The sequence below is a fragment of the Orbicella faveolata genome, unplaced genomic scaffold (genome assembly GCF_042242905.1).
Source record: "Orbicella faveolata isolate gen_17 unplaced genomic scaffold, um_ofav_v1 contig_24, whole genome shotgun sequence".
Lineage (NCBI taxonomy): Eukaryota > Metazoa > Cnidaria > Anthozoa > Scleractinia > Merulinidae > Orbicella > Orbicella faveolata.
Window position 1 is genome coordinate 2,220,041 of NW_028301552.1, and position 27,460 is coordinate 2,247,500.

Below are 27,460 nucleotides of genomic sequence, written 5' to 3' on the forward strand. Positions count from 1 at the left end.
TATCCGGGAGGAAAGGATCGCAGCCACATCAATCCGCGCTACTTACTGAATTTCACCACACTGTATGTACTTACAAATCATCTCGCGTAACCACCATAAAATGGATATTAACAGACGAATTTGTGTCCAACGGTTTTTAACCCATTAATTAAATGCGGGCAACAAGTTGCAGGTTTTTGAACTGCTTTCACTAATCTGCAACGCCATTCAATGTCCCAAAAGAGTTGCAAGTACGAAATCACAGCGCTCAGCGTTCACTCGTTAACATTAGACTAGAGGAAGTTGAGGGCTACCTTACTTTGCCCTCGGCTACCAAAAACTCACGGCTGGCCCGATGGTCACGCACTGAGGTTAAATTTTTTAGCCTGTTAACCATCACTGTTAAAAAGTTAATATCAGCCAGTGCGACCCAAAACCAAAACCAATCGTCACGAACTGTGCTCTATATTTCGAGTACAGAATTACTGTGATATATACATTTATTTCAGCTGGCCCGAGGTGAAGTTTTGCATATCAAAACTACAAGCAATTTAACACCCTCATTCGTTAATAAATTTAGTGATTTATGTATCACATAAAACTATTTTAGTGAGGAAACATTTTACTTTGTAAAATTGCTCTAACCTCATTTATTACCTTTCTATATCGCACACAATACAAAATTTTGTCTGACTGTTCTGTTTGCGACGATCCCCGAGTCGAGTCTGGTCCATTTCCTCAGTTGGGCGCGGGCTCATTTCCCGAGCAGCGGCTGGTAAGATACTACATATGAACAGCTTTAAAAAACTTGTTCTATTCTCCTAAGTAAGTCTATCTAGTCTTCAAGGAAGACAGCAATGCAAAGCGCGGTTGCTTTATCAGTTTCCAGATCTAAATGTCAACTCTCCTTTGAAATTATCAAGCATATGTCTACTATACGCTGTGAGAATTTGACGGAATATCAAGAACACGTCCACCAGCTGGTAATTTTCTGTTTTCTGATCACACGTCTCCTTGACTATGAATGGATAGTGTAAGGAGAAGAAACTCCATGTTGAACACTCGTGGAACTCCAAGGCCAAACTACTGCAGCAGCGGCCCACTCACAGCGTCGTTTTACTGTAGTTGCAAAATCTTCAAAGAAAGCAATTTCTTCAGGCGTACACACTCACTGATCACGGCGTAAAATGTCCAATCTTCAGGCGAAACCAAATCCTTCACTGCCTTCATTTATTGCGAGCAAAAGCTTCTTCTGCATTTCTTTGAATGACGAGTATGAAGGTAAACTGAGCTGATTAAAACTGCAAAGAAGAAAGAAAAAACATTCTGTCGAAAATTGTTTTGAAGGGTGTCAGTTCTTACAGTGTAGTGTCAGTCGACAGAAGTGTTTGTATTTGATTCTACTCCCGCAAGAGTCGTGTGAGAAGACTAAGTAATGACATAGATGTACAGAGATCCGTGTAGTCTCTGATTGGTTAATACTTGCGCGCAAAAATTTAAAATCCCGTAACAACCAATCAGAGACACTACACGTATCTCTGTGGAATTGTGTCATCAGTATAGAATTTCTGGTCCAATCACGAAAGCCTTTAGAGTGACAGGAATAATTAAGTGAATTTGACTCTGAAGATTTCTTTCCATGACTGTTCACAGCTGGACGATCACACTATGCGAACTAACAATACTCTTGAGTATCAAACTATTTGCCCAGGTTACAAATTGAGAGGTTTCGGACCTATAGGTCGACCAATCGCATCTTCATGAAAAATCATACATAAACGGTCACGCGCCCAGCTGAATTCTTCGTTTCATTGCAAAGGGCTCTATAAGCTGCTCGCGTTAAGTCCAACGTACCACGTATGTGCTGTAGGGAGTGCGTCTTTTGTCGGAGCCGTGGAGATCTGTATTTGGGGGGTTAGTTCGGCAAATCCCCCTGGGGGGAGTTGAGAGGACCCTGTGATGAACTGTACCAAACGCGCCAGCTCTTCCTGCGTGAAACTAGTAACTATCGTCCAAAACCAGTCAAGAGTCTTAGCAAAAGAAAGAAAAAGATACCAGGTCATTATAGGTCTCTCTTCAAATACCTTTCTTTTCCCGCGCATGAGTAAGCAGGAAGTCCATAACAGGGTTAATTCCATCCCTCATATACTCACTGGCGGGAGATAGCTCTACAGAGATACGTATACTAAGGGTCGATTTACGCGGCACAACCTTATCGCACGCGACAAGATTGACATAAGTCTACGAAGTGTTTCGTGAAAATATAACCTACAACATGGTTACTATTGTAGCATATGATGCGAAAAATGTGCGAGTTTGAAACCCGTTTGAAAACCCTGCAACAATCGTAGCATCACACAGTGTTAAATGTTACATGACGCGAACAACGAGCGCGTACAATACGACAATATTATACGGTCAGCCGTGCGCGAGAGCACGAATAGTCTCTGCTGCTTGACACGTTCTCTCTCCTTTTTGCTACTTCAGTAACGCTTTACAAACAATCAAGTGATCCCTAAGGGCAGTTTGCATGGAATATGCCGTAGTTTTCTTTACAGCAGTTATGTCTCCATGTACACGATGATCATCGGTACCATACAAGCAGCGTTTTCAAACGACCTTGCTTGCGTTTCTTTCAACGTCTAACACTGGAACTGTTTCTGCACATAACATAGTACATTTACCTTTGAAAATGGTGCGGCGCTGTGTATAACAGTGTGGTGTTGTCTGAAATCTGCAACACTGATATTTCCTGTTCCACACATTAAAAGCTGCCAAACAACAACACAACACCGATCGATCAGATAATTTGACAGCCAGCGTACGCGGATCTCCACCTGATGCAACTAGCAGAAATCGGCGTGCGTTCGCAGGCTTACAGCTTTCTCGACTGACAAAAAAACGGAACTACCGTGTGCGTACTTCTCATTTCTTACCGGCCTCTTCGAGCGACTCGCCGTTTCTTGTTGTCTGTAGCAATGCTCTAGTATATTGAATATAACGCGTTGCACTATCATGATCATGAGTATATCCAGAGAATTTCGTTGATTCAGTAAACCGAGTGTGTGTACAACCTCGTTTCCAGTGTCGGTCTTTTTCAATCCGAAGAGAGACCTGGGGCCTGGGAACGAATTTACAGACTAGGAATTCTTACTGAAAATACATCCAGGTAAAAATATCACCAACATCATTCTGTATACTTTTTATCAATATCCATCCTGCTCACCTCTAACTCGTACTCGTCGAATACACTCAGAAGACTGTCTGGAACCATTTCATTCAAACCTGTATATACAAAACGTTCTGTCGATTAATTCACCTTTTAAATTGCAAATGAGTTCCAATGTATTCTCGACAAGAAGGCAATTAAGCCATCCATTCACAGTACCCCGAGCGTTGACCACAAAATCGAACAAAAAGTACGCACCAGATACCACACATAATTTGACGATCAAGATTTATAGATCGAGATCAAAAGCTCTCACTATTTTGTAAAGTAAGTGAAAATGACATGAACCCTGACTAAAGGTATCTCTACCAACTGCCACAGCCACTTCTTTTCGCGAAATAACGATCAAACCATAACTGAATCACAAAAAAGTTCTTCAATCTTAAAAACCGTAAATAGACTTAAAATTCAGCAAGCTAGTGAGCTAGAGAAACCCTGTCAAGAAATCTCACAGTCTAAGACTAATGGAAAACACTTAGCTAAATCGTCATCGTACCTCTAATAAACTTGTTGCGCTGTTAAGTACCATCAACATGGTGGTTTATTTTTGGTCACTAGATAGTTTGAACTTAACAGAGAGAAAACATATTTCAGCCGTACCTTTTGCAAAAGCTTCAATCTCCTGTTTGACGGAGGACGAAAGACGATACTGCGCTAACAAATCCAGGTATTCTTTCTTGTTCGACTCCGTCACTGGAATTTGCGAGCCACCAGGCTTTAATTCAACCAACTGAAAGAAAAAAAGAAGGTGTTTGTCGTACTTTAACAAGGTCTGCAAACAATTACTTAACATCATGAATACTTCATTACAGCTCATAAAGATCAAAGGAAATTAAAGAAAGAAAAAAAGAAAACACAACCAACATAAAAGAAACAAAAGAAATCTTTCTTCGTAGCATGCCGCGAGCTTTTCGAGAGGCACCTTATCTTACCTTCTCTACGCGCCCCTGCTGATCGTACACCTCCTCTGCGAACTGTATTGCCAGGTCCTCAGGGTCAGTCTCCTCGATGTACTTGATTTTGCTTCGATATAAGTCCTTGTCATCACTCTCAAAATACTAAGGTAGTGAAATATTAGAGAGAAAAATTAAAAAAAAAAGAAAGAAATTGAAAACATCAGATCGATCACAAAAATTCGGTCAGGATAAAATGGGCACGGGAGTCCACAAGAGTTTAAAGTTGGAGTGAATGAAATGCACTTTACAGTGTTTTAGGTCTGGCGCGGAAGCGTCAAGAGTCATTACTTAACTGGAATACTGTGGTGTTTGCAATCTTTCAGTGTACAAATGAAACGACAGTTTAAGATCTTACCCTGTAGCTAACACGGAGACCAAGTAGCTGAGCCAAAAATGACCTGCTAAATCTCGCTTTCACGTTAATCCTCCGAGTTGAGCCTAAAGCTGACTCATATAAACACTTTCCTACGATCCGCCCTGCAAACTCGTAAAACTTCAACTTCATCCCCCCAGGCCTCCTCGGATTTGGGTGAACCTCAAAGAGAAAACAACAAGTAATCATAACTAATCAATACACTATAGTTCCCGGTTCACTGGTACCTGTCGATTTCGTATGGTAGTGGTTGGGAAAACTTGTTTAAATATCAATATTTCTTTTCGGTGATCAATTTCTGAATTCCTATCACTAATCTCTCATTGATAAGACTTACAAGTTCGGAGAAATCTAATGCCGAACATTTTAGGGCTTAAACGAGATACTTACAAGTTACAAAACAGCCGTCAACAAGACAAGAACGAATCAGTCTAAAAAGAAATTTTTGTGCCGGATTCTAATTTTCATGGAAAAAGCTCACAAGTCAGTGCGTTACCTGTCTAGCAGCAAAAGACCTTGTATTTGTTTTCTATACTTAGAATAACTTTAGTAAAAACAAAAACATGCTCGCTAAAACAATTGTGTTCTCACCAGAGCTTGAGGATCTTCTGCATTAAAGCGAGTGAAGAATCCACTCTCATGTGAAAACAGCGCTTTGCACAACAATTCAAACCATTCACGGCGCAAACCGCCCCAGTCTATACCTGACAAAACAAAAGATACGAAAACACAAGACGTAATTAGACAGGGGTCGGATAGGACTAGTCCCAAATTTATTAATTTATAAGTAATTGAGATTGTTGACTTGAGAAACAGAGCAACATATTTAAGGTATTTAATCAAGGGTAACTGTACTAACCTGGCTCATCTTTGAAGGTGATTTTAAAAGAGCGCAGCCAATCGCTTGAATACAGGGTCTTGACAGTGGCTTGATACGACTGAAAACAAACAGTAAAGATATGCGTTTATTACTGACATCTGGTCACCTCGTGAGTCCATAATATACCCGTAGGTTATGAAAAATGCACGCCGGTGAATGCGCAAAATATCAAAATGTTTGAACTGAGAAATATCATTTCAGTAATGTACACATCTAAAGCAGCTGCGAATTGAATGCAAATTTGTTCCCAAGTTTTCTTATTAACAAGGCGTACTAACTGAATAAACACGGCGAAAACTTGAAATAACATCCATCAAACGCAAAAACCAAACGTCACTGACTTGAATTTCGTGAGAGTTTCCACCCCTCTCCAACAGACCTGGTGAGGATTTGCCCTCCCTGATAATATTTAGACCTCTTTGACCTCGATAGGTTCCTAGAAAAACTCCCAGGTAACTAGATTTATTTCTCTCTGGTAGGATGTGTCACCCCCTCGCCAAAAAAAAAGACAACAACAACAAAAAAATCCGTTCTGACAAAAACGTTTCTAATACAGCTTACTCAATCAGACTTCCTTCTAAACAAGCTTGTAAAACGCTTAACTTACACTCTCCAACAGTTTATGGCGATCTATCTTCAAATTTACTTCACCAGTTTTCCGTCCATGATGGGCAAGTAGTTCGCGATAAAAGAAATCGCGTTTATCGTTAAAACTTTCGGATCCACCTGTTAAAAAAGCAAAAACAGAGGTATACGTGGTAATTTTCTCGTTTTCTCACAATATTCTTTAACACCGAATGTTTTTCAATAAGCTTGTGTACATCAAAATGTAGCTTCCACCTGGCGCAAGAATATGAGTATCCGAGGCCGGACATTTGACCGAAAAGTGAACAATAAAGTACTAGCCTGCGTAACAAGCTTTCTCGCAGAAAGAGCTTTCTTCCGCATTCTGGCCGCCAAACCATCGATGTTTTTGCTCTCGCCCCAATTTTGCGCGACCAGACTTTGCTCGTTCGCCCTCGATCGCCAACGGAACGCTTGCTAGACAGGCTATAAGTCACTAACCTATTTTAGTGAGCAAGAGTCTGGAAAATGTCGCAACCAACACGTTTCTTTCTTTGCACATCACAGTGACTGGAGGCTGGGAACCATCGTTTACAGTAAATGTCGGGTGATCTACTCGGCCGTCAGGGGGGTGCAGAATGATCTGAGGGAGGAGTAGTTACACACAAGATTAGTTTTACATTCAAATATAACAATACACGTCAAGTGCTAACTAGTCTACAGTGAGAAAATAGACGGTTCTTTTCGCTAGTTCAGTTCTTGCCTGAAACGTTCGAGATCCCATACTGAAGACAAAGCTCTACAAAGATCCGCATCTCTTATTGATCATTACTTTTGCGCGAAAATTCAAAACGAGCAACAACCAATCAGAGAGACCGTATACGGATCCCAGCAATTCTACGTCATCAGAATGGGATTTTCGGGTCCAGTTCCAATTTTGTCTCGAACGGGAGAAGGACTGAGCAAGAGATTTTTACTCAGAGACCACAATGGGTTCATGGTAAAAATTGAAATCTTTCCACACATAAAAGATTCATCAAACTCGCTAAAGACAATGTGTAAAACACACCTTTGTTGTTGGTCTTACGCGAAATCCATACAATCTACGAGGAATAATCTTCATATAGAATTCTTTGATTGATAATTGCTAGAAATGAACAAAAAATAAATAGTTAATAACTAATGTTACTACAAAACAACAGCTAATCTTGCCATGAGTTTGGAAAGAGGAGCTGAATCATAAATACATACAAACCTTTTTGGAAATGTAGCAGTAGACTTTGCGAGACTTTCTCAAGCCACTGCTGTTCAAAACAGCAGATGCAATCGGAGCATTTTCAAAATTGCTTGAAGATCTTCTCGCACCAGAAGACAAGGCTGGTGTTCCAGGGATGTTGGGACCTGTGGATGATTCGTCGCTCGACAAGAGGTATGCCTCATACCACACATTCCAACACTGCTTCTTTATATTCTTGTTAACTTGCTCAGCATCTTTAGCTAATTGTAGTGAAAAATAAGGCGATAGAAACGAAAAAGTGGTAAGCATGGCTCCAAGACAGGAGTAGGGAAGGGAGAAGGGGGTGGGAGGGGGAGGGGGGGGGGAGTGGGATGAGGAGGGAGCAGGAGAAAGAGGTAGCAGGAGGAGAGAGAGAGTGGGGGTGGGGGAGAGAGTGGGGGTGGGGGAGAGAGTGGTAGGGGTAGGGAGTGGGAGGGGGTTTAACATGTAAGAACAACGAATAGTGCTGTTACTGAGAGAGTAAATGGTATGAAATGATACATTCTGTATATGGCCAGGTCCATCAGCACAAAACCAATAGGGGCATTGATCAGCATTAATTTCTGTAAAATCAGTTGAATGCATTTTTAAGTGGTTAACAATTACATTTTAATGCTGAAACGAAGTTATAAATCTAAAAATCAACCACACAGCTAAGAAAATTATAATGTTTTGTCTCTAGACATAATTTTCACTGTTTTTTCTTCCTTGAAGTAGTCTGAAATCAACAAATCAACTGTGGAATGGAATGGGTTAAGCATTTTAAATTAGCCCAAACACAGAAGTAAACACTTACAATTGAGTGAGATAACAGTCAGCTCTCCTTGGTTCAGCAGCACTCCATTGTACCTGACCACTGCATTAAAACAACCTTCATTATCCAGTTTTATGTGAAGAACATTGTTCTTGTCAAATCCATCTGGGAGAATCACTAGCTCTGGATCTGTCTTAGCACTGCTTCCAATCTGAAAAAATGTTAAACAATAATCTAAAGGACTGCAAAGCTATTCCGTTAGATGACCATGACGATGGTAATGATGATGATGCAAGCTACATGAAGTTAATTAAATATAATTATTCTCAAGCAAAAAAAGGTAGGAATAAAGAAAATCAGTAAATAGGCAGCGTAATTATTTGCTCAGAACTGATCTGTAAAGAGAATAAAAAATTTCAACTTCTGCACTAGCAATATTGTGAACATTAAGTAGGAAGTCATAGAATCACTTACAGGCTGGAAAATAAAATTCTGTCTTGTAATGCATGAATTTCTTTAAGAGGCAGATCAAGTCCTAATTTTAATCACACTGACAAAAAAATAAGTGAATTGCTATAATTGTTTGATAACATATCTTATCATTTTAATAATAATTACTATTTAGTATTAATAATGGATAGAATCAAAGGAACATAATGCACAGAAACGGCTACATGGCTGTAGTCCTTTTCTACGAAACAAGAGATAAGTTTCTTTCTATTTATAAGATTATGAGCTTGAGATTTCTATTGCGTGATAGTTGACAATGGTGCAGCCCAATTCAGCTGTCAAGTATAGAAATCGAAAGCAAAGAATCTAATAATTATTTTAGTGTAAAATTATCTAGACTAGTCATTCATAATTTTATAAAAATCCTCTTCAAAAACTCTTCAAAAACACAAAGAAGTGGCCACCATTTTGTTTTAGAATAAAACAACCACACACTACTAAGCTACTGACTATCTACAACAGAGTAGATATTGAGTAGCGTAGCCAATCAGAGAACGGCATTTGTGATGGAACACTGGTAGGTTCATATTAGAAAAGAGTAGATAGTGACTAGCATAGCCAATTGCAATAAGAGAACAGCATTCATGAAAGATCAAAAGAAGATTTATAATAAGAGCAAATAGTCAAGGCGGAACAGCAGAAACTGTAGAAAACAGGAGCAAGTCTGTGGCTTAATCATGTTTCATCTACCATCAAATTAGAATTATACTTTTCTCCAACTAAACTGACAACATGTATGGAGGAACTGAGAAGGAGCGAAATAATACTACAAAGCCATAAACAATCAAAAACTAGATCATGTTACCTGTTTAAACTAAAATAAGATTTGCTCAAATTTATTACCTCTGTTACTTCAACACCATATGAGTGAATATCTTGGACAGACAGTGGGCAAATATTGCCAAACTTGTCACGAGCCTCTACAGTTAGGGGTGCATATATCCCTTGCTGAACTTCTAGTAATGATCCACCCTCTAAAATGCTGCACTTTGATGGATCCACAGCACCTGTCAGTAATACAACCACACGACCATGATCATGTGCCAAGACCATTTTTAGAATCCACATTAAGGCAGGGTATGGAGTCTGAAGCCAACATATTTCAGATTCATTATTAACACAAAAACATACTGGTTATCGTAAAGTTGTGCATCATGGTATCCATGCTTCATAGTGCGGCAAGAGATAATAGTAATAATAATTATTATAACAACTACAGTACAAAACAATAAATAAGATGATAATACTTATTAGATATAGCACCTGGTAAAAATGTTTTAGTGAATGGTCTCTCTGTGATCAGTGTCCCCTGTACAAGAACAGAAATTGTGTAAATTCCAGCTTCTCTAACAGTAAAAGAAACTTTCATGATGTTCCCTTGTGCCCATTTTTCACCACCATATTCCCACGACGACTTAATAAATGTGTTGTTGTGCATGATTTCAACAAGAATGTAATCCTCAGGAGATACAGGGTATGGAGTGCTGTTCATCCTGTAAAACTGAAACAGAAAGAATTCCATGAGCTTTCTCATAATAAATTATTATCAAGACATTAAACTTGTTCATATACACCAATAAAATACCTTTAGAAAGAATGACATTGATTCTCCGACAACATGAGGGTCCTTCCATTCCCATGTGACTTTGGTGAACTTTGGTTCCAAAGGTAAACCAAGCACGTATCGAAAGAATGAAGACTGGTGCTGTCGGCTTTTGGTTTTTATTCTGAAGACTCCAGCACAGATGACTATGACACTTACTATAGAGCCAATAACGAGAACAAACATCTTGCCTGTGCAATTAAAGAGAATCAAAATTAAAGGAGAAAGGGGAAACCCGAGAGATTTTTGTTCCATGACCAGGCTTTATATACATGTATCATCACCATCATCATCATCTGATCATAATCTTTATTCTCACTTGATTAAGCCTATAAGGTCTCAATTCTGGGTGACTGTGCTCTTCATTCCCTGGCTGACTACTACATTGCTGCATTCCAGCTGCTTCAGCCTGCTTGTTTTGAGCTACTACTGCTAGTGCTTGATTTGTTCTTTGCCAGGCTGTACATACGCTGTATATACGCATCTTATTTATACGCATCTTTCTTTCTGCCAATTTAAGGCCAAAGTGTATATCACAGAGACCAGACTCAACAGAAAAGCAACTGGACCCATATTTTATGTACAGTAACAAAGAGCAGCACCTACAAGCTGTGACTTGAGTTTTACACAATTTTGAACACGCTTTATTACTACTGATATTAATATTTTAAATACGATTTAGTCAAACAAAGAACTCACCAATAAACTGAATACTCCACCACGAAAAGGAAAATATTGCTGTTGCACTTTTAACAGCCAGAGAATCCTCGAACAAATAATCCTCTCGCTTTTGAACAGCTTCTCTAAGCTTTGTCAAATCATCATCTTCAAAGATCTCCTTTAACGTAACAGAGTACAGATTTTCATGTAAACTTTCCACACTGAATATTCCTTGTGATAGCAGTTTTGTGTAATAACTATGCAAAGAAAGTTCCTGAAGCAAGAAATGAAGTTGAAGCTCATGTTTGGCCCTCTGTGCAGCCAATTCTAGCCTTTCCTTCTCTGTACTGAACGTGAAAAATCCCCAGAAGGAACCATGTCGGGTTAGGAACTTTTGAGCATCAAGAGTCGCGAACTTGGTTTTGGAGAGAACACCTAGAAAAGGAAAACATGTTTAGGGAATAGGTTATGCACTCAAGTGCATTGGGCGTACTAATACCCAACCCTAGGGACTACAAATAAGGGTGCTAACCCCAAGTACTGATGCCTGGGGAGATTTAAGCACTACTGGAATTAACTGAATCACATTAGTGAAAGATAAGATCCAATCATAACCCTGACTGAATGATCATAATTATTTGTATAACTAAGTCACCAGCTTTTCATGGTCCTAATCTCAAAATAGTTTTTCTCCTTAATGATGACCATATATTTCTTCTGATGGAAGTTCCAAGAAGTTGATGTTATATCAAGATGCTAATTTGTTATAGCCATACTCAAAATCACAACCACTGAACAAGCTTGGGTCATTTGCTGCAAACAAATTTATGTTGAAATAGAATACCACGTAAATTATTGAACAGCATTGTTTACTGACAGACGAAATTTATTAAGCTTATTTAACTTGCGTTCCAGAAGATTCTAAAAACCAAAAAAATGTTTACGTAAGCTCAAGCACTCAATCCTTGCAAGATATTACGACATTTTATCTGCTTTATATTTCACAAAATACACGAGATATCCAAATAGATAAGCATATAATTAAATAATTACGCTTTATATGTAATCACGATTTTTGAAATAAGGATACGATTTCCGAAACATCGGTGTATAGCAATTGACAAAGTACGGTACAACCGCGCGTTTAGAATATATAAGCTTAAAATTGCATAGCTACTGTACAATTATTACCGAAAAGAAATTTATGAGGGGACAGTAAAAATCAAACATACCGAATTTGTGCAGTTTAGCCTCATAATCCAGAAGACTGTATTCCTTCAACCAAGAATGTAATTCCTCTTTCTCTTCACGAACAATGCAGTAAATATGGAGACGATAAAACATGAAACCCAAACCAAGCGCCAAAACCGCAATCTTGTTAATCATCTTGAACGTGTATTATGCATGTCTGAGCTCTAAACCACGTTAGAGCTTTCACGTTATCTCGTCCTTTGAATAAAGCATCCTTGTACAGGCAAACTTAAGAATATATAAGTCAGGTAGTTTCGAAGTTAACTTTTTTCCGGAAAATTGCCAGAGAGTATCCCAGAATCTGAGCCCGTGGGCACAGATTGTGGTCAGCTGAATTTCGAAACTTGCGTGACAGAGTGGCGTGAGTGGCGTGATCGTCGCGCGACGGATATTACCTCTAAGGTGATTCCCTAGAAATAACACTTGACGTTAGAATTTTTTTCAAATTTTTTGTGGTTGTTCCTAACGATGTAGATATTCGAAATGTGCGATAAAAAACATATGGTACGGTGCTCGTTTAAGAGTCATAACTCGTCAAAGGTGCGTCAAAAATCCGACATTATGTGTGTTTTTCTTTTACTGAATGCCGCTCCGTTTGGGGGTATCAGTGGCCAAACACATGGAGTTAATATTAAAAAGTCTCAATAGATACATTGCATCGTCTTAAAGGAACAATTTGATAGCTGTTTCTTGGGAAAAATGTACATCTTGGATCAGAGTTGACAAAAAGTCTTTCTAGCTTGCGTCCTCTAGGGGTGGTAAGGTTCACAGGTCACGAGTAAAAGGGTAAGTAAACATGTTTGGCAGTAATTTTTTTATCTAATGTTAAATTTTTATTTTACTCATTCAGTGGAAAGGCAATGAATTTGTTGAGCTTAGCTTGATGGAAATCTCTTACGTTGTGTCAAGAGAAATTTTCTCTTGGTTTGTATGTGCACGCGCTCATGCGCGCGCGCTAATGACGCGAAAATCGTGCGCAGTAGGGATGCGTAACCTTAAAATATACATTCCAGCTCCTTTTGGTACTTCGTCTTTATTTGATGAATCAATGCTGCCACTCAAACAAATATCCAATCATTGTTGGACATGGTAGTGTAACGCGAGGTAATGGGTAGTGGAGGTACTGGAATTTCTGTGCTGGTGGGATTTCTCAGCTATCACAGATATCGCATATCTGTAATTATAATCCATCAAATATTTTCGCTGGCGCGCGATTGGTCTAATCGCGTCACTTGACCGAATATTCCCCAGCTAAAACTGGGGAATATCCGAGGATATTCCCCAATTTTCAAAACCGCGCGTTTTGCGAAAAATATTTGAAGGATAATAAACACAATAGCCTCCATTTGTCTACGCTACGCTACGCTCTCGGAAAACTGTTCGCTTCTCGGAACAGATAATGTCCGACAAATATCCAACCTTATTATCCAACTGCATCGAATACCGTCCAAATAACAGTACAAGTATGATATCTATTTTTTCGCGCCAAATGGAGGCTATTGTTTATTTATTTCAGCGAGCATCAGTAAACTTTTCAGTGTATGTACGCCCTGTTTTTCCACTGACAGTTAGCTGATTTTGATCAATTCTCAGCTACTAAATAACCCCCAACCAGACCCTTGGAAAGAAATATATTCTCATGGGCAGTTTAAATCAGCGGGAAAATGGCAAGAGAAATGTGTATCATGTCAACTGAAAACGCGACTACCCGTGTACTTCTTGATGGACCAACGTCCTTTATCAGTAAATCTTCTACCAGGTTCATACTACTAATCGCATATGACATTTCTCAGTTATTCAGGTGATTTGTCTTGGTATGGGGTCAACTCCTTTATACCTCATCCTTATTAGGTTGATTCATTTTCTCTTTGTTGATTCTTCCTTGCTTTTTAGCATCTCATTTCCTATTACTTTTTTTGTCATTGTGCCATTTAATTGTAATGGATAAGTAAATGAATACATAGATAAATAAATAAATAAATAAATAAATAAATAAATAACAAGCAATTTGAGTAAGTGGGTAATATGGAGAGGCGAATCCAGAAAATTCAGAAAAAGGAGGCGGAAAAAAAAAAAAATTGGCGAAAGCGGTAAAAAAAAATACACCTGTGCAAACGAGTGTAAGTCCAGGATTCAACAGATCATCAAAATCGTCATCAGGTGATAAGTTTTTGAATTCGCTGCCCAAGCCAACGGTGTTTACTGCACGGCCTGGAAACTACCATTTCAACCTTCAGACGTCTAGGGTCAACAGTAAAGGCCACTTGATAGGCCGGTATTTTCTCTGCAACTTTTCTCGCAAGAATCTTGTACGTACATTGCTGCATGTTTTGCAAATTGTGGCAACATGTTGCACAACTGAAGTTGATCTCGTGCTACTGTATGTGTCAACATGTTGCCGAAACTTAAGCCCCGTCCACGTTGTGCCTAAGAAATTTGAAAACGGTGTTTTCACTCTGAAAACGCATCAAATGTTTTCCGTCCACACTACGCCGGAGAAATTGGATTTGTGTTTGAACTCGTCAGGACGTCAGCGAAATCACATGATTATTGCGTTGTCACTAGAGACGATGATCTTGCTCGTCATCGTTTAAGAAAAGATCCGTTTTCATGTTTCGGTCCATACTAAGGCCCCAGCAACCCTAATGCGTTTTTGTGAGTATCTGTTTTCGCCTCAACCAAAGCAAAGCCCATCGTCCACACTAAAACGCCTGAAAACGCTGATAGAAGCCGCAGTATATGACACTTTTTACGTCACCGTTCTCGAAACCGTCCTTTTTCATCTGTCCACATTAGAAACGGAGCGTTTTCAAAACGATGCGTTGTCCAAACGCTCCACTATTTGAACCGGAATCGAAAGTTTCCGTCTTCATCTGCGTTTTGTGGCCGGCGTTTTCGAAAAGCTCCGTTTTCGTGACGGACTAGTGTGAAAGGTAGGCCTAAATGTAGAAATAACGCAACGTTTTCAAATTTCTACGGCGTAGTTTAGGCGGGGCCTTACAGCGTTTGTGAGTAAAGCCAAATTGATCGCAAGGCTGGTACAACGGCAAAAGGGCAAAAGGTACTGGCCAATACTTCATCTAGCAAAGCTGGCTTGTCCTGGGCCAGCACTGTATTGTAAGCAAAACAATGAGCATTTCTTGAGCAAGAGAGTCGGTATCATGAACGCAAACAATTTTTTCAAACTTGGCAAAAAGTTGATCATTGACATGCTGATTATAATTCGAGTTGTGAAGAGTAAGGAAAGTAAACGGAAAAATCAGCAAACAAAACAAAACTCTATCCTCCGCAGACTCTACATGGAAATAATAAAAAGAAAACCGAGATGATTGAAATGGAGAAATGACTGTTGTATATGTAAACATTAAAAACAAGCCCCCCCCCCCCCCACCCCTCCCCCTACAAAGAATGAGAGAGGAGAAAGAAAACGAAATTCACGAGTTAGGTGTTATTTAGAATTTTCCTTGGAGTTTATTTTCGTTCTTTGCATCACAGTTGAGTGGGTTGAGCAGCTACTCATTTTAGCAGTATTCACTTTAGAGATTATTTCTTAAAATCTCCCCTTCCCCCACAAAGGACTTGAGTTTAGTTATTTTTTGTAGCATCTTTTTAGTACTACATCTTCCAGAAAGTTGACAATAGATGGAGACACAACATTAAGCAACCTGTAAACCATTTATCAACGGACAAGGTTAACTCATAGCTAAGTCAAGTAAAATGTTGCACAACATTCAACAAGACATGCTATTTCTTCCCTTTCATGGTGAAAATAATCCGCAGTATTAAAACTGGGAGAAACATAACGTAAATAATTTCTGTACAATTTGATTTTTTAAATATTCAGTCCGTGGAGGTATTTGTACCTAGTAAGGAATTTTCTTGGATAAATGCGAGGACTGTAGTTATGCTCGCAAGGTTTAAACTCTCAGGTATACGTTTGACTGTAAAACACCTGTTGAAGGTCGCGTGCAAGTTCACAAATATCGTATAAGAAAATCAAAAGTGTTTAGTTCAGTTAGTAAATTTACATTCCTCAAATTTAATCTGTAAAGTCTTACGCCAGTCACCCTATATCAAAGAAACGTCAATGCACCCATAAGACTTGTAAAAAGTCTTCTAAGCGACAAAAAAACGCCAGAGACGTACATTTGATAGAGCGTAATTCTCAGATGACTCATAGTAGAATCAGTTTGAATTCGGAACCAGTCCCTCCAACCGTCGCAGGTTTTCAGCCGTTGCTTGGTGAGAGCGCGTATGCAGCACCGCGACATGGTTATAAAGGATCGGGAAGTATCGCTCGTGTTGAGTCTATAATCGATACTCCGTAACAAATCGTTTGTTTTTAGAAGCAGTAGTAGCTGTCTGGGTACTCGGTTAAGCAGTTCCGTTATCTCTGTTACGTATGTTGCTGCACTTGTCCTGATTTCCTCCGCCTGTTGGAAGAGAATTAAACAGCGATTAGATTCTAATTTTATCACAACAGAGCAATTTTCATTTTGAGGGTCAAAAGTGACCCAGAGTTGTTTTAGGCATTGCGATACTACGCTCTGTGATTGGTTTAGAAAACGCGCGTCATTTACTCAACCAATCATGACATGTTTTCCAGCGCACCAGTTACGTGCATTTTCTTGGCTTTTCTCATAGGTTAATTGTGTTCTTCACGTTTCTTGTGATTCGTCATCGAGACTGCTCTGCATCTGCATTTTCATCACAAAAATACAAACAGCTCTAACATAAGAAGGTTAGGAGATTAAACAACTGGTCTCCTATTTTCTAACTTTTATTATAATTATGTTTATATCTTAATTGCATGCAGACAACTATATTTTCCTAATGACATATGGCACGTCCAATCGGAACTGGTGTCAAGCGCCAAGCGCGGGAAATGGCAACTAAAAACAGTCACAACTAGTTTAATTTGTTCTTCCCCTTGATTCGGTAAAAAATGTTTCCTCTTATTGATAAGAAATATTGTGTAAGTCTTTCAATCTCTTGACGAGCTCATAAACAATTTCTTAATGCATCATAAAAGCATCATAACAAGTTATATCACTAACTCCTCTATACCTCATCATCAGTGACAGGTCCTTGGTCGATTCCACCAGTAGTTATGACTTCCCATGATCTGGCTGTCAGTATACAGGCCAATAAACCATACATCTCTTCCACGCCTAAGGCCTTACTGCTCTGCTTTATACCCTCCAGGTCTGATCGTATCAGCGACTGCCACATCTTACAGTAGTTCATGCGAAAATCACTGGATAATGTCTACATTGAGTAAGACAAGGAATATCTTAGATGAATAGTGAATCCCATGAAACTATAAGTAGCAAGCTGGGGAAAGACTGCAGAACAAAACAGAAAATGTTGCTATGGAAATCCCACACAATAATAATCACAAGTTTTACTATCAGCTGGTAAGAAGTTTGCATCAAATCTAAGGAACTGAAGGAGCCATGAAGTGTCAAGTGGTATTGCCACTTAGTACCCCTTCCCCAACCCCCTCCCCTGAATGGGATGCAAGCAAATCAAAGGTTATCCCCCGGCCAGGGTTTTATCACATTGTCATAAAGATTCACAAGTTGCCATTTACTTACCTAATGGGTCTATGATGTAACAAATATTATATCTTAGAATACATACTTGATACAGACCATGGTCTAAGAAGACAATCTCCACCCCATTCTGGGGATTACGCCGGACAAGAATGTTGCCTGGATGAGGATCACAGTGTACATATCCATCAACAAAGATCATCTCACTATAAAGAAGGCCAAGCTTGTGAGCAACCTGAGAAATATCAAAAGTTAGAGTTAACAAATGTCTTTTGTTGAACACCCAACTCTATTCTCCGCGAGAGAGTTGGCTGAGTGTGAAGCTGAAACATTCCACACTGATAACAAAGCTCTATATCTGTCTAGTATAGCCTGCATAGTAGAGTGCATGACGTGATACAGAAGGGCAAATTATACACAAAATAGGAAGAACAAGTCAAAGTGCATTCAGTCTCCATGATCTTGCACCTTGTACTTACAGTACTCTGCCACAAAAATTCTCACTAATTTTAAGAAAGGCCGAGGCTGAACATAGAATTGTCCTAATCAATCCAAGTTAGGTGTAATGGAAAAACTCGATCAGAGATATTAAACAGATCTCTGTAGTTTTTGATTGTCATTATGCTGTGATTTATCACCAAGTCTTCAAAATGAGCTAAAACAGAGACAGATGACATGACATCAACCATATTAGCACAAGTGGGTATCAAGTAGTTTTGACTTGCCTCATCACATGATATCTTGTGGTTCTTCATGTACGGTAGATCGTCAACCTTGCCACCCTCACAGAATTCCATTGTTAACACACGCTTCGTTGAATATTGCCAGTAAATCTCTGGAATCTTGAAAGAAGAACAGAGGATCCATGTACTTTCTACAGAATTCTATTAATGGGTAGCATAACCAAAAACCTGTTTCAGATTGATAGGTTTGGTACCAAGAGAACACAGTCTTCATTTATCAACTGAACTTAACATGTTACAAAATCTTAACAATATGTAGTTCCACCTTAACAAATGGAAACTTCTTTAAAAAGTGCATAATCTTCTCAGCATTCCTTCCTTCATGTTCAAAATCTAGTTCAAGAGGAAGATGTTTCTTTGATTCATCCACAAGCCACTTGAATTTGAACTCTGGAAACAACCACGACACTGCTACAGCTAGGATCTGCAAGAGTCCATTCAAATGAAGTTAATAATAAATTACCTCAACTACTTTTCTTTTGGTTTCTCATTTGTTGAGCAAATCTACAGTCTAGTTACTCCAGGAGAAGGAAGAGTCTTCTTCAAAGTGATTTGTTTCTCATCTCTGGTTCTCGCTTGATCATGCTCCACGCTCAGGCGTCCTCTGCTCTCTCTGACCTTGACTTATAAGTGCATCTAGATTAAAGCAGCTGATGTGTTGATAAATTGCATAATTGTGCACTCAGTCATTGTGATGTTTAGCATTCTGATTGGCTAAGGCACTTAGAAAACCAACACATTGGGGCACAAAGTTACCAGACCATGAGATAGTCTGGCATGCAACAATATGCAGGACCAATCACTTTTCTGAAAGAAAATCTACTTGAACTAATGATCAGACTGAATTAACTGATGAGAACAATACTTTATTGACAGAATATCATGGCATGTCAGTAAAGGAAATCTACTTGGGAAATAAAATTTCTGCATGAAACAGAAATGTACTTTTAATTAACATAATATTTTTTATGCTTACCTCAAGTGTTGCCATGTCAACAGCAGCATGCTTTTGCACATCTCTATGTTGCACCTTAACAGCCACAACTCTACCATCCTGTAAGGTTGCCCTGTGAACTTGTGCAAGAGATGCAGCTCCAATAGGCTTCTCCTCAAAACTGACAAACACCTCATTCACTTTACAATGCAGCTCTTCCTCAATGACATGGTGAATATCACCAAGTGGGCTCTGAGGCGCATCACTGTGTAGGACCTTCATGGTCTGTACATATTCAGAGGGCAACAGATAGTCCAAGGACCCCACATATTGGCCCACTTTAATATAGGCCCCTCCATTGACACAACACAGGTCACGCAAACTCGAAGCAGACCTCAAGTGAACCTGATATGTGGGAAGAGAAAGAATAAATGAAAAATAATGTGGCTCTCACTGTAAAGAATGACTTCTTGAAAATCATTTTTTGGACTTAAGATACTTGTTTCCACTGTTATCACTCCACTTTCTAGCTGATAGTTCTTGTGATTGCTGCTTACTTCACCCAAAACAAAGATTTACAAGGAAAGACATTACAAGACCACCACTGTCCAGTGAATAACGGTACACAAAACTGACTAAGCTGCCCACTGGCTAAGGACTCAACTGTCCATTGGACTGCATTAGCCATTGTCAGAGAAAGAAGGGCTTTCACTGGTTAAGTGTCAGCAGGCAAAAGGGCAGCAAAATATCAAGATGTACATTTTATTTGAAATAGCTGATGTTACATTTGGTTACATCCAAATAGAGTTATGTGTCACAAACTATACCAGTCTACAATATTAGTATGCTCACCTGAGATTTGAGTTTTGAATATTCAGAGGAGTTCCTGTCAATTCCCCAGAGAGTTCTTTTGTAGTCATAACTAATGAAAACAACCTTGGCATGGAATAATAGTATTAATCAAAACTATAGCAAAATTCTCGAACATGATTGGCTATCAGCAGCCCGATTTGAGCATTAATTGGACAGTGTATGCGTCATGCTTGTAATTGGACAGTACGCGTCATTTTGTGCGCGCTGTTGCGGTGCACTTTGTTGAGTAAACTGCTGTGTTTTTCAGCATTCATAACAACGTTTAATCGTTTGTTAATCACTCGTATGATTACAGACCGAATTGGACTCCACTCAGTCCTATTACCATTAATTAACAAAATGTCCTTAAAGACAAAGAGATTCCGGAAGTCATCATTGTATCGGGATTATAAATAACCCTGCGAGGAACAGGTTCTCTTCTCTTTCTCACCGAGCAGAAAGAGATAAGAGCCTCTGTCTTGCAGGGTGATTAAAAATAAAATATAACTGAATCTATTACCAAGTGAATCTCCATAACTTCGCCTGGGAACCAAGGGATCAGGAGATCACTGTGTATACATGTGCCGTTACGTAATCCGCAAAGAAGTCCACGCCGCCTATCTGGTAAGAATAGATTCTGCGTGCGACAAGCCAGTTGAATAGAACTGTACAACTGCATTTTATCCACAACACTGAACTAAAACATGCAGTTAGCTCTAGCAGTCAACTCAGTACAATCCGCCTACATATACGCGCTTACCGTGCGAGCGGCCCTTGCAACGCGTACCAAACCATTAGAGGTTACTTTACGTTTTAACTCTTCTGGTCCATACACAAGAGAAACCGCTACACCGGCTAACCCGACTCCGAGTGTTGCATAGCCTATTGATTTTCTTAACAGCCTCATCGATTCTCACAGTTGACTGCTTGATTTTCGTCTGCCTTCGCGTCTTTAGCGTGTTACATGAAATGCGCCCGCTACATAACAAGGAGTAGTCAGCGGTCGTTGAACTCCAAGACACCTCCATGTAATGTTTTAGTTTTTGCCTCTCATTCGGAAGCGCGACAGCTCGACAGGTAGCTAAGGCAGACCCTGTTTGAGTAGCCCGCGTAGCTGGCGGTTTCGCCCAATTCGGAGGGTTTTGTGGCGCGGAACGAGCAGCGAAGCTGTTCCCTGAAATACAATAAGCATGCCAGTAACTGCTGCATCAGTTAGTAAATCCGGGCCTATCATTAAAATTGCGTGGTGCCCGAAAAATGGTCAAAATAGTCCTGGGAAAAGATTCGTTTCATTTGCCCACGAACAGGCCCTGCATGACAGAGATCATAGTCTTATCACGGCCAGGGATATAAAAAGGCTTTATTTGTGCCGACTATGAGGAGGTGGCACTAATGGTCACGTGAGAGGGATCGAAGGTAGTTCAGAGGGGTTTCTTCAACTAAACGTTGTGTACATACACCACAAACTACTTAAGATTTATTGCCTTGTGATAGCAGAATCCCGCGTATTTGCAGTTTAAATTTTACTGTAAGATTTTCTCATTTATTGGATGGTTAACGATTGACACTTGCTCTTGCAAATTCGATAGGATTTTTAACAAGTTTTTGAGAACTGTGAAAGATGTAAATTTTGTCCAACTGTCAGAGGCGTTGGACAAAGAAAAAACCCGAGTCCTCGGCGGGAGTTAAAGTGCCGATGAAGTAAAAAGTAATTGCTGCTTATTTGAAAGGCTTTTCAAAGTAAAGAAGAATGGCGTTTTCCTTTTTGGAATATCTTTTTTCGTTTTAGAGATATTTAGGTTTTTGATAACGAAGGTGATGACGTCATAGTTGGTTTTACTAAAACAACACAACGATCAATCGCGAATAACTCTAGAAATATTAAAGCAGTGTTCTTTAAACCTGGTACCAGAAATGCACATCACAAAAGAAACATAATGACACCCGTCTTGCCGTTGTCATGACAACAGTTATGCCGCTGGTTATGTTTTAATTAAGAATAAAATTCCCAGATTTTATCGTAAACAAGGATCATCCACTCCCAACAATCTAATGGGGAGAGTTAAGACAATATGGGAACCATGTGAACAGACAATATGGGAACCATGTGTGTTCCGAGCGAGACCCTCTGTCCCACTTTAAAAGGTTGGAAATGGGGATATTTGGTTTTTCATAGAAAGAGACTGGAGCCAAGAGTGTTGCCATGGCAACAACACAGTAGGTGTCAATCTGTTTGCTTTGTGATGAACGTTACTGATGCCAAGTTTGAAGAACACTGCTTTAATACTTCTAGAGTTATTTTCGATTGAGTGTTGTGCTGTTTTAGTGGAACCACCTATGACGTCATCACTTTCTTGATTTGCATAATATAAAAACGTGAATATCTCTAAAACGCAAAAAGATATTCCAAAAAAAGAAAACGCCATTCTTCTATACTTTGAAAGGCCTTTCAAATAAGCAGCAATTATTTTTTACTTCATAGGCACCTTAAACTCATGCTCTCCCTTTATAATAGGGTTCAGTTCTGAAATAATGACTGAGAGATACACTTTCTAAAACGTTATTTCATATATAAAGAAGTGATACAGGTTAAATATTTAGCTGGAAATTGCTTTCATGACTATGATTTGTTGTCCTTTAAATATTTCTGCCCCTAGATTTAAACTGTTAATTACTTTTTTCCGTCCTACAGTTTCCTTTCAAAACTGTTTTGTACACTGTTTATCATTGATTTGGGTATGTGTTCTGTTTTTACATTACACTGCTTCGACCATAATGAGATATAGGCTGTGTAGGTATATGTAGGGGATTGATGAGATGTAGGATATGTAGGTATATGTGAGGAGATATTGGGGGGATGGTTGAGGAAGAATACTTGATTATATATGCAGAAGGTATTGTTTAGAGAGATTAAGAGAGATGTGTATATTGCTGTGGAGTTAACTGGCCGCCCGACCATCCGGGTGGTGTCGCACTTATAAAGTGAAAGAACAAAAGGCTCGGCTGTGAGCCAATGAGAAAGTACTGACATCATAGCCAAACCGGACAAACGAGTTTCTGACATCGGCTGGATTTGATTATTCAAAATGGCGGACATACCTTAATTTAAGCTTATAATATGCTAATTTGCCAAACATTCTTTATATGCACGCTTATGTTCTGTAACGGCTTTGTAATTTATGCTATACGTACAGTTTTATATTAAAGTACGCGTTCACCTGGTGTTTCTTGAGTTACAGTAGCCAGATTAAGCCTTGATTGCATTGATGAGATTCGTTTAAGGTTCTCTTTGCCAGCTAATATTTTTCGATTGTAGGCATTCGTAGACGGTATACGTCGTCGACGAATGCCTACAATCGAAAAAAACTTTTGGTGCCTCGTCGCCTAAAGCATCGCAATTTTCAATGTTATTCCACCAGATATCATTGTCTCCGCAACATTTAGATTAGAGGTCAATTAAGTAGCGAGATCCCCGAGAATGACTGGAGGCTATGGAAAGAGAAATACTGTAATAATTACTTGGTTTGGGGTGGGAAAGCCCCGAGTGTCAACTCGCCATGTTCAAGGACGTTATTGATGACGATGGCCTTTAAGTGTTCAAAGCCTTAAGTTATACTGAAGAAGAAGACGCAAACGACTGCCGTGTAGTAATGGGGAAGATGAAAAGGTATTGCATCGGCGAAGTAACGTTGACGAGATTGTTTCAGCAGGTGGGAAGAGCTTCCTACCGAAACGCTCGACAACTTAATCGCTGAATTAAAAAGAACCTTGGCAAAGAGCTGCAATTTATGCGATTTTTTTACGATTTTTTACACGATACTCGCATCTGCGTTCGACTGGTCTTGGGATGAAACATGAGCAAAGCACAAAGCAGCCACCTAGGATGACAGACCCCACGTTAAACAAGTGTATCGACCTTCCAGCATTCGAGATGAAAATATAGGGATCTTAACAATGACGACGGCGACGCCGAAGACAACGCCTTGTAAAATTGAATTTGTCCAGGATGTCTATGGCTCTAAAACCTCGCTCGGGCTAAATATGTAATGACAGCGTTCAATTCTAAATGGAAATATGAAAAGTTAGCACTTCGACTCATCGTTCGCGTTCGCGGTCATTTTGCGTTGCTGTTTTGCAGAGCACGCGTATGAAATGTACAAAGGTTTTCTGAACACGCTTGTACAGCCTTTGTTTTGCTCATTAAACCTTTTGTTTGGTGGTGCTCGTTAACGTCGTGGTTTGCTCCAGACTCTGTTCACATGTACACTACGCCGGAGGAATTTAAAAACCGTCATAGAGCTTTATTTTTGCGGTTAGGCCTACGGTCCGACACGAAAACGGAGCTTTTCGTAAACACTCTTCAAATCGGAGGAATTTGTAAAACGCCGCCGCTTTGAGTTTTCGTGCGGACGGAAAACATTTTAAAACGGACCTTTTTGAACACGATAGGATCAGCGAACCACGTGATTTCCCTGGCCGAGATTTCTTCAAACGAAAATATAAAACGACCGGTGATTGTTGCGTTTTTAATTTCCCCCGGTGTACGTAGTGTGGATGACCGGGCCGAAGCTTTCTAGGCGCCTAATGAAGCCAATAATCAGACGGCGTTCTTCAATGAGTCCAAAGAGAAAAAAAATCGCAGGAGGTCTCGCGCAAAGGAGAAATGCATCATAAATAAACACCGTAAACAAAATAAATATTTAGGAGTGAGTTAAATATTCGTTATATGTTACTAGGATTATCACGAAGGCTGGTGGCTAAATAAAGTTTTACTTAACTTACTTATCAGAAGGAACCTGGAACACATTTAAGAAAAACTCTTGTTATTCATTAGTTAGAGATCATCTGTGTGGGATTCACATACCCAAAAGGAAATTCATGACATCCAGATCTTGATTATAAAATACAATTTACTGTTATCGAATACCAGGGTATGTGATTCGCATATCCAAAAGGAAATTCATGACATCTAGATCTAAGGTGTACAACGACAAGTATGTGACCGTTCTCTTGAATGACCTAATAATGATAACGCATCTCATTAAATCGGTTCCGCAACCATTTCTCTTTAAATCAGTTGTTATCAGTTCATGTGGAACCAAGCAGGCTATTCACCTGATACATACTACTTCCGCCACGGTCGCTATATATAACATGCAACATTCGTTAGATTTAGAACTATTAAGATTACAGAAAATGGATATCGGAGCATGACGGTTATAACTTATTTCTTCTGTAATCTTTGGAGATCAAGTGCTTTTCCCTTGTCTACTCTCAGAGAGTTCACACGTATTTTATTTTGTGTTTTAGTCGGTTTTCGATTTGCTAAAATGTCTCCTGCAAACGAAAATTAATCATCTTTGGTTAGTCGACTCAATTACTTGGACACGAAGGATCGATTCAAGTGGTTTGAGGATTATAAAGATTTGATTTGTCTGGTCAAGACATTACTCGAGTTTACGGAAGATGACGCAATCTCATAAGATCCAGCCCATAAAATGTTTTTCCTAATACTTTAACTCCTAAAATGGCTAAAAATCACGAGATAAGTGTATATTTTTCGACAAACGTGATCTTAGCTTCATGTCACGCACCGCCGTAACTCCGAAATTCAAAATGCGCTGGTTTCCAAACGAAGGACGCTATTGAGCTGGAAAGTTGTAACCTGATATAAATTTAGTACCTCTTATGCCTGACGAGGATAAAACCTTTAGTGGTTCATTAGTTTTGGATTTGAGAATTTGATGACGTCACGTGAACACACTCTATAGATACGCTATGATAGAGTTTCTCACCTCCGCAGAGGCTCAAAGGGGCTTTTTCAGGTGGGAAGGATTCGCTGAGTAATGCAAGTGGAGGCAAAGGGTTACCGGCCACGGCGGAAAGCAATCCATTCGACTTTGAGCCTGCACTCACTTCGCACAGCGGATTTTATATAACGAACGTTCGAACCTCTGCGAGTGGAATTAGAATTTTGGCGCGTCATTCCACTGATTATATAAACAAGAGGGCATGTATTTTAGGCGTGACATGTGGCTAGATTTTTAACCATTCCGTTCCACAAGTTTTCTAAGAGTCCGTTTAATACAAGCTCATGGAAATATCAAATATGGGACCGTAAACTTGCCAATTTTTACAAAGAAACGCATGCCTGGGGGCAGGGGGCAAGCGTTGCATCGTGTGTCAAGCGTGCCAAGCGTTGCCAAGCGTTGCCAAGCGTGACATCGTCTGAAAGGTCCATTAACTTCAATTTAGTCGAAGAATTCTTCTTCTACATCACCAGGGACCAAGGAGATCATTTTAAAGTGCTAGGGTTAAAAATCTCTCGGGGACTTAAACAAGCACTAGGGGTTACTGGTCGGCCGCTTTGTTATGTATTCAAGTGGTAAAATCCATGCATTATCAGGAGCCAACTGGAACATAAACTGATCAACTCAACTTAAGCAAAAGGAGTGTCCCTCTCTGCGGTCCCTGATCACGGGCACTTCTTAAATTACTTATGCTTTAATGGATCAATCCTAGCACTGACTACCATTCTCCATCAAACGATGTTGCATTGAGTCATCAAAGTTTAACTGCTGTAAAGTTCCGGAATACCTTCTTAAATTCAGCTTGTAGAAATAGTTCAAGCATGACATTGGATTTGCATAAAAGAGTTATATTTGGTACTTTTTCGGAGTCTGTTTCATTATGACGGCGAAAAGGCAACGATAACAGGTGTATAAAATAGTCCCGGATCCTAAATCACTTAGCTTAGAGGCTCCGGCTGCACCTGTTAGACTGTTTGTTGTCTTGTCATGCGTGCCTTCGGGTTTCGATGTCTAACTATGAATACATTACGCTATTATACCAAATTTTTAATTCAACAACAACATAAGCTTTTATCGATCGAATAGTCAAGCTGTCTCACGCGTTTTTCATTCTTTATTGTCGTCGGTGAATACCGATCATGTTGACTGTCGTGTAGAAATCGCCTTAACTTTATAACCTGTTTTGATATATGTCGTTAATATTTTTAGTGAGCGAAGCGCAATAAACAGGCATATAATAACATATGGATGATGTCGCAATTAGGTTTCAGTCATGGGTATCTGAATATCTTTCCGCTTATATGAATATAACTTAAATGTGCAATTAAAATTCAAATACAGCAGGCACTTGTGACACTAGCTTTTCGCGTAGCTCAGCTGAACTGAAACGAACTCGTCGTAATGGGTGGGCAAATAACGCGATGTGACTTCGAATGGTCTTACACTGCCGAGCCACATGCAACCAGACGAAAAGAAATTCTCGGTGAGTAACATGCCTTTTTTGCAGCCAGTATGTTAGCTAGGTCTTTAA

General features: G+C 39.5%; 3 protein-coding genes across 6 annotated transcripts in view; 1 reads left to right on the forward strand and 2 right to left on the reverse strand.

The window, feature by feature from the left end:
* Positions 1-461: 461 nt before the first annotated feature.
* LOC110045811 (apoptosis-resistant E3 ubiquitin protein ligase 1-like) lies at positions 462-12,340 on the reverse strand. Its single transcript, XM_089290854.1, has 19 exons — positions 12,017-12,340; positions 10,824-11,219; positions 10,107-10,315; positions 9,785-10,022; positions 9,365-9,528; positions 8,054-8,222; positions 7,237-7,478; positions 7,051-7,128; positions 6,483-6,624; positions 6,025-6,143; positions 5,397-5,475; positions 5,129-5,241; positions 4,520-4,699; positions 4,141-4,266; positions 3,809-3,938; positions 3,206-3,264; positions 2,664-2,750; positions 1,834-2,009; positions 462-1,280 (listed from the first exon to the last, which is right to left on the reverse strand). The coding sequence occupies exons 1-19, from the start codon at positions 12,168-12,170 to the stop codon at positions 1,178-1,180; spliced, it is 2,964 nt and encodes a 987-aa protein (XP_089146980.1). The 5' UTR covers positions 12,171-12,340; the 3' UTR covers positions 462-1,177.
* A 3,143-nt stretch (positions 12,341-15,483) lies between these two features.
* On the reverse strand, positions 15,484-21,104 carry LOC110045836 (aarF domain-containing protein kinase 1-like). Of its 4 annotated transcripts, none has more exons than XM_089292240.1 (9): positions 20,880-21,104; positions 20,640-20,756; positions 20,120-20,203; positions 19,310-19,672; positions 18,599-18,757; positions 18,316-18,432; positions 17,679-17,825; positions 17,103-17,303; positions 15,484-16,468 (listed from the first exon to the last, which is right to left on the reverse strand). In XM_089292240.1, the coding sequence occupies exons 1-9, from the start codon at positions 21,024-21,026 to the stop codon at positions 16,109-16,111; spliced, it is 1,695 nt and encodes a 564-aa protein (XP_089148366.1). In that variant the 5' UTR covers positions 21,027-21,104; the 3' UTR covers positions 15,484-16,108. The 4 variants fall into 4 exon arrangements, with proteins under 4 accessions (XP_089148366.1, XP_089148367.1, XP_020607122.2 ...); XM_089292241.1 differs by having other exon boundaries at positions 20,640-20,740; positions 20,880-21,005; XM_020751463.2 differs by lacking the exon at positions 20,640-20,756 and having other exon boundaries at positions 20,880-21,103.
* Positions 21,105-27,277: 6,173 nt separating this feature from the next.
* The window catches only part of LOC110045812 (sphingolipid delta(4)-desaturase DES1-like), a 4,132-nt gene continuing 3,949 nt past the window's right edge, over positions 27,278-27,460 (forward strand). The window contains exon 1 of the mRNA XM_020751436.2: positions 27,278-27,412. Coding sequence (XP_020607095.1) covers positions 27,331-27,412 — 82 coding nt within the window. The 5' untranslated portion in view covers positions 27,278-27,330. The remainder of the gene's footprint in view (positions 27,413-27,460) is intronic.

Coding starts and splice junctions, on each gene's coding strand:
- LOC110045836 (XM_089292240.1), bottom strand. CDS start 21,026: ATGAGGCTGTTAAGAAAATCAATAGGCTATGCAACACTCGGAGTCGGG. Junction 17,826..18,315: donor ACAAGATATCATGTGATGAG/GCAAGTCAAAAC, acceptor GATATTTCTCAG/GTTGCTCACAAGCTTGGCCT. Junction 16,469..17,102: donor GACCTGTCACTGATGATGAG/GTATAGAGGAGT, acceptor CTCTTCCAACAG/GCGGAGGAAATCAGGACAAG.
- LOC110045811 (XM_089290854.1), bottom strand. CDS start 12,170: ATGATTAACAAGATTGCGGTTTTGGCGCTTGGTTTGGGTTTCATGTTT. Junction 10,023..10,106: donor CAATGTCATTCTTTCTAAAG/GTATTTTATTGG, acceptor TTTCTGTTTCAG/TTTTACAGGATGAACAGCAC. Junction 9,529..9,784: donor CACTAAAACATTTTTACCAG/GTGCTATATCTA, acceptor TATTACTGACAG/GTGCTGTGGATCCATCAAAG.